Source organism: Spermophilus citellus (genome assembly GCF_964194105.1).
Source record: "Spermophilus citellus genome assembly, chromosome: 4".
NCBI classification, from domain to species: domain Eukaryota; kingdom Metazoa; phylum Chordata; class Mammalia; order Rodentia; family Sciuridae; genus Spermophilus; species Spermophilus citellus.
The window spans coordinates 226089845-226096933 of NC_138185.1; the positions used below are offsets into that span (position 1 = coordinate 226089845).

Sequence of the window (7089 nt, forward strand, 5' to 3'; positions counted from 1 at the left end):
GTCTGAATGGAAATAAGATGTAAATGTAAAATTTCACTGGAGTTCACACAAGCTTTCAAAGACTTAGTTAAAAAAAAAAGTGAAATAGCACATTAGTGATTTTTTCATATCAGTTACATGTTAAAATAATAAGTTTGGATATACTGAGTTAATAAAGACACAAAGATTCATATCTTAATCTTTTACTTTAATGTAATTACTAAAAATTTTTATTGAATTGTTAGCTTGCATTACATTTCTATCAAACAGAGCTGCTTTATACAAACCACAAAATATGACCCAATTTTCCTTTTATGATTCATCATAATGATGAATACCAAATATATAATAAAGCAAGAAAAATCTTATTTACACTTTGGATACATTCTTTAAGATATTCTCAAGTAAGAATGGCATGTTCTTGAAACTTCTATTAAATTTACAACCATCTCTACCTATGTTAATAAAGGAAAGATTCAATCCTACAAGTAGTATTTTTAGGGATCAAGAAGGAAATACAAAAGTAAAAGCCTCAAAGCGGGATTAAGAGAAATACCATCTGTTTTGAAAAGGCATTTTAAAACAAAAGCAGTGCTTTTAATAGCTGATAATAGACATTTTTAAAAAAATACTATTTGATTATTTTGAATAGTAGGATGAAATTTTCCAACTGCCAGCTAAACAAACTTGTTAAAAGGAAACCTGTTAAAGTAGACTGGAAATTGATCATGTTGAAGAGAGGGATAATGCCTGAATGTACCATATGGAAAATACAAGTCAAGCTTCTTGTCAGGGCATTACTAAGTAAACACTACACTACGATGAAACCAGCCAAACTTTTGATATCCTTCAATATTACTATAGCAGGGCATCAATCAACTATCATAGGATCTAACTAAAACTGCTTTTCAAAATTCCAAAACACCACAATGTTTTTTCAAAATCTAGCCAGCAAGAATTACAGAGGGCATAGTTTCCAAATGCCTGGTCTCTAGAGGTTGAAATTAGAAATTGAAAATTCAAAGCCATATTTGCATGGCATTCTGCTTTACAAACACTTTTGGACACATCAACCTATCTGATCCTTAAGCTAGCCCTTACATATTGGTGTGCTTTTATTTCTACTTTAGAGGTAATCCCAAATTCAGAGACTTTGACTTATTCAAGGTCACACAGCTAAAAAGTAGCAGAACCAGCATTTGACCCCAGATCTTCTGATGCTAGTTGATTCCCTTTCTAAAACAATCATTCATTTAAAACCATGTTTTGAATCCCAACAAGCTTAATGCCAAAGAAGGATCAAAGGAGGATCGACTAGGTCAAATCTTAAGACTTTGAAAAACACCAGGCATTTTAATCAATTCAAAAAAGGGAAAAGAAATTACTAAGAGTCAGGCAATGACTTGAAAGATCAGGTGGGAAAATATACAATCTAAATGTCCTTGGGTGCAGAACAATAGTATTCTAGTAGAAAATGTACCTTCCCCTGAAATGTGATTTTTCAATGTAATAGCTGTATATTTTAAAAAAAAAATTGTATTGTTACTTTATATTGTTTGAGAATTTTACTTAATTTATAGGCACTCCAAACCCCAATACATACTGGGTACAACCGGTCCCATAATTTTTCATAAGTCATGATGCTTACTTAACAAAAAGCAAATTGTAAAAATGAGAATTCAGTGACCACTACTATTTAGATCGCAGGTAAAGGAAAAGGCTGGGTAGGAGGATGGCAACTCCAAAGGCCAGCATCTTTCTCGCCGAAGGCATCCCAGAGAGCTGGACAAAGGCGCTAGCAGCACCAAGGACCCTGCTCAACCTTCAGGACACAGGGACAGCACACCAGTTTGAGCACAACATGCCCATGGGGAAGACCGGGGAAAGGGGACTCCTAAGATGGCTCTCCGATTCCGTGCACTAAGCGCATTCCTCATTACAACCGAATTCCAAAATCCGGAAGGGGAAATGTAGATTCCGAGCGCCGAGCAGCACCCGGGGTGCCCACCCTGGGATGCCCACGCTGCCGGCTCCCGGGCGCCGCGAGGAAATCGAGGTCGGGGTCGCAGATACTCCGCGAGACCCACACCTGGTCTGACCGATCGCCAGGACACATTGGACCCCGCGCTACCTCCCATTTGGTCTCCGCGGCTCCGGAGAGGCCGCCCCGGCCCTGGCGACCAGCCTCGAGCCCCCGGCCGCCGACCCCCGGGACCCCGGCCACCGCCCGGCCCGCTGACAGCCCGGCACCGCCCCCACCTGCCCGCCCTGGGGCCGTGAGGCCGGGCGCGCCAGCCAGGCCACTTCCTTCCCGGCTCGGCCCGCCTGGCGCGGGCCCGCGGGGGCGGGGAGCCGCGGGGAAAGGAGGCGCGGCCGTGGAGGAAGCGCCGTCGCCGCCCGCACCCACCGGCATCATCGCGGCGCGGTCCGCGGCGCCCTCCGCCGCCTGACAGGACGCTGGCGCCGCGCCGCGCCCGCCGCTCTAGCCGCCCTCACAGGCCGCGCGCCCGCCGCGACGTCCTCCAGCTGGGCCGCGGCGAGGCGGCGGCTGCGGCGGGCTGTGGAGCCCTCGCCCGCACTGTCGCGCCGCTCGCGTGCTGCGCAGCCGTCCCGGACCGGCTGCCGCCGCCGCCGCCTCCGCCGAAGCCGGCCGCCTCCAGCCGCCCGCCGCGCTCGCCCAGCCGGCCGCGCAGGCCCCGCCCCGCGCGTCGCCCCCACGGACCTACGCCGCTCTTGATTGGCCGTGCCTCCACGGGGGCGGGGAGGGGAGGGGCTTCCCCGGCGGCGGCCAGGTGCGAGCGCGCCCGTGCGCGTCCGCGCTCCCGCGGCGGGGGAGGGGCGCGCTGCGGCTGCCGGGCTCCCGCCCCTCCTGCATGGGGGCGGGTGACATGGGGCAGTGCTAGGGCTCTGTGCCGGACTCCGGGAGACCTCGGGCATCCTGGACCAAGGGAATATGGGCCGGAAAGGGAAGGCCAGCCCTAGTCCCGCAGCGAGCCCCAGCAGGCGGGGACTCGAACCGCAGGCCCCGGGGCCGGCGGGTGGGCGGGGCGCATCCCTGCTCTGACCGCAGCCTGACCCCCGGGTGCTAGCGCCCCGCAGGTCTGCAGACTCGAGCCTGGGGGATGGATGCGGAGTGCCCCCGACTGTCCGCGTGACCGGCTCCGCATTGCTCAGGACGAACTCGGGATCCCTCCTGGCGCAGTCGGGCCCAAGACACCTGATCCCGCCGCGCGACTCACGAGGGCCACGCTGGCCTTGCTGGACTCTTGTCGACTCTCAGCGTAGGCCAGCGAACCCCCGCCTAAAATGCCTGTGCCCACCTGTACCAGCATCCTTCGAGGTCCGCCTTCAAAGTCCCAGGGAAAGGTCCAGTCCCCATCTCCAGTGTCCAGGTCTCTCTTTACAGTTCTGCCTCCTGTGTCACCTCGCCGTCTGGCCTCGGAGCCTGAGTGACACAGGTCAGACAAGGACCCAGAGCATACCCTCAGTAAAGGCTGCCGAACTGGCAGGCACCCTTTCTGTACGTTCCACATTGTGCCATAACCCTGAACCTTCACAGACGAGGAAGCCAAGTGGCTAATGGACTTCCCTCTGCAGCACAAACTTCCATGAGCACCCAGAACACGGAGGCCTACGGATAGCCGCAAACACCGAAGCTGGAAACCACCTTGGGAAGCGCCCCGCTCCCTGTAGAGAGCAGCTTGTGTTGACCAGGGGCGGTCTGTAGCTTGTCTGGTCCTCTGAGAGGCTGCTGCCAAGTTAGGGGCAGAAAGGGAGGAGGCCAGGGAGTTACCACCAGCCCCCTTGGTGAGGAGCCAGGCCTGTGCTTGGGAGGCCACGGGGGTTAGTGGTTGAGAGCGTGGACTTTCCAGTTGGACAGATTTGGTTCAGCACCACCTCTGCCACGCCCTTGCTGTGTGATCTTAGGCAAGCCACATCTTTCTGCATCTCAGGTGACTCTGCAATAGGAGATTGTAGGGATAATCCTGCTCAGATATGATGCTTGAAAAGCACCTACCACAATCTGCCACACAGGGTAGCTACCCTCTAAATTGAATTCCTATAGTTATGTTCCTACAGCCAGGCTTAGAGTACAGATGTTGCTGGGATTTTTAAACTTACACCGGGACATAAATGGCTAGTGACACAACTTTTCTGGGAGCAGTGTTTGGAGATAAGAGGAAGCTCTGGGCAATGATTGATCCTAGGTTGGATGGCAGAGGCCAAAGCTCCAATTCCAGCTCTGCTTCTGACTCCCTGTGGAGCGCCTCAATCTACCCATCTGTAACAGGAGAAGGGTTAGATCTTTGAGTGCTTTCCAACTCAGACATACTAATGTCCATGAGTTGTGAATGGATTGGTGCTGGCCCACTAAGCCAAACAAAGGCCAGGCTCTGCTAGGGCATTGCAGAGAGGTGCCACCTGAAGTAAGGTGATCCAAATGAGCCCATTCTCTTAAGATGGAGACCCTTGACCACAAGGGTCCTACTCTTTACTGCAGGACCCCAGAGCACAGGTGGTGGCAGCTGCCTGGCCCTCAAACCAAGGTTGGATGGCAGAGGCCAAAGCTCCAATTCCAGCTTCCAGGATAGCCTACAGGCAGGTGTCCATTCAAGGCAGGCATCCAATGGCTCCTCTTCAGCTAGTCCTCCTCCTGTCCATCCTGCCAGACACAGCAGGCATTAGGCCCCATCAGCTTGAACTCATCTCTCCCTGCTGTAAACTCCTCCAGCCCCAGCCACCTCCCACATACTCCTGCACTCAACCTTCCTGGAGCACAGACAGAATTTGCACGCGCGCACGCACACACACACACACACCATAAAACCCTAGGTGTCTCCCTGGCCCAGGCCAAAGTTCACAAGAGGCCTGTCAGGAAGCACCTGTAATGGTACAATGCAGGTATTAGGGTTACATAAAATTTCCATATTGTTCAGAGATGCATCTTAGTATATGTGAAAGGTCTGGAATTTGTTTAAAAACAGCTCAGCAGAGGGAAAGACAGCAAGACAGTTAGGAATAGCTGAGGCCTAAGTGGCAAATTCTCCATAATTGTTGAACCTGGGCAACAGTTCTATGGGGTGCGTTGCACCTTTCTCTCTACTTTGCATGTTTGAAGTATATTAAAAATGACTAAGTATTCTTCAAAACAAAGAAAAAGGACCTTTGGAGAGAAAATCAGTATATATTCATATTTGCCTAATGAAATTCTGAAAGGATCCACAGAACACTAATAAAGTAATGATTTCAGGTGAAAGTGGGAACTGTGTAGATAAGGAACATAAATGAGAGTGAGGCTTTTCAGTATTACTTTTTTTAAAAAAATCAACTTCATTTTAAAAATGGCTTTAGATTTATAGAATAATGCAAAGATAACAGAGAATTACCATATGCAGATCACCTTGACTTATGATAGGGTTTTCCCCAATAAACCCATCATAGATGAAAATACCCTAAGTGGAAGATGCAGTTAACGCCCTAACCTACCCAACGCCCTACCTTGGCAGCACAGCACATTGCAGAATACCCCTGGTGGTCTCCCCTGGTGAGGGCCTGGCTGCCTGGAAGCTCTGGCTCACTGCCACTGCCCAGCATCACAACAGAGTGTCAGGCTGAATGGAGCTAGCCTGGGAAAAGATCAGAACTCAATATCTGAGAAAGTTTTCTGCTAAATGTGTATCACTTTCACACCATTGTAAAGTAAAAAAATCTGAAGTAGAGACATCATAAGTTGGGGACCTTCTGTATAGCTTTCCCTATTAACATCTTATATAAGTATGGCACATCAGCTACAATTAATGAACCAATATCAAAACACTGCTATTAACTAAAGCCCATACTTCTTTCAGATTTCTAGTTTTTACCCAATGACCTTTGTTCCAGGACCCCACCTCATATTTGGTCGGCAGGTTTCCTTAGACTCCTCTTATCTGTGACAGTTTATCAGACTTTGCTTGTTATTTATAACTTTGGCAGTTTTGAGGAGTGCTGGTCGGGTATTTTGTAGAATATCCCTCAACTGAGATTTATGTCTGTGGTACTCATGACTGCACTGAGGTTAGAGGGTTCTGGGAAGAAGATTACAGAGGTGAACGCCATTCTTATCACATCATGTCAAGGGCATGTGCTATCAATGCGAATCTCACTGTTAAAGCCAACTTTTATCCTATCACTATTGCATTTTATGCTTGGCATTTTAATCAGGTGACTATTACCACTGTATTAAAATAAAATGTAAAAAGCTTAAGACCTATGTTAGTTTACCAGGCCTATGATAGCAACATGTGGCAAACCGAGGGGCTCAGACAACCAAAATGTGTTTTTTCACAGTTCTGGAGGCTGGAGGTCCCTGGTCGAGGGGCTGGCAGGGGGTCTTCTGCAGCCCCTCTCCTCAGCTTGAAGGTGGCTGCCTGGCTCTCCACATAGTTTTCTTCCAGCAGGCGCACATCCTGGTGTCTCCCTTTTCATAGGGCCCCAGTCATGTTGGGTTAGGACCCAGCCACAGGACCTCCTTGGGCCTTCATTTCCTCTCTAAAGGCCTTGTCTGCAAGTGTAGTCACTCTCTGAGGTATACAGAGGTTAGATTCCAACATATAAATTTTGGTGGACACAATACAGTCCATAACAGGACCTTTCACAGTATGACTCTTCCCTCCCTTTTCAAGTTCATCTCCCATTCCCCAGCAGCCCACACCTCATCCTTGCCCTAGCCACAGAGAACCCCACCACTCTCTCCTTAAAGTCTTTGCTTATCCACCTCCTGTGTGTGAGAAAGCGTTCGCCCATGTCCCTGTTGTGATCACAATTCAAATCCTCCTTCTGCAACATTTCCCCTGACCCCTCAGGAGAACCTTCCCCCCACCTTCTCCTGGTCTGTTCAGTCCTGGGGCCCCTGTCACGACATGCAGCTTTAGAGCTGTCAGTGTTTGTGTCTCCCCAAGGGCCAGTGAGCCCTCAGTTAACAAGTGTCCACTGGGTTTCCCCTATGTGCTAGGCCCTAGTGACACAATCTCAAGCAAGACAGAAGATCTGCCTGTCCTCATGGGGTTTGTATTCTGGTCAAGGGAGAAGATGAGAAATAAGAACATAATGCTGACATTAAAAATGATA

General features: G+C 49.6%; 1 protein-coding gene across 1 annotated transcript in view; it reads right to left on the reverse strand.

Annotated features, from left to right (window-relative positions):
- The window catches only part of PPP1R13B (protein phosphatase 1 regulatory subunit 13B), a 78501-nt gene extending 75829 nt beyond the window's left edge, over positions 1 to 2672 (reverse strand). The window contains exon 1 of the mRNA XM_081291733.1: positions 2387 to 2672. Coding sequence (XP_081147859.1) covers positions 2387 to 2395 — 9 coding nt within the window. The 5' untranslated portion in view covers positions 2396 to 2672. The remainder of the gene's footprint in view (positions 1 to 2386) is intronic.
- Positions 2673 to 7089: the final 4417 nt, after the last annotated feature.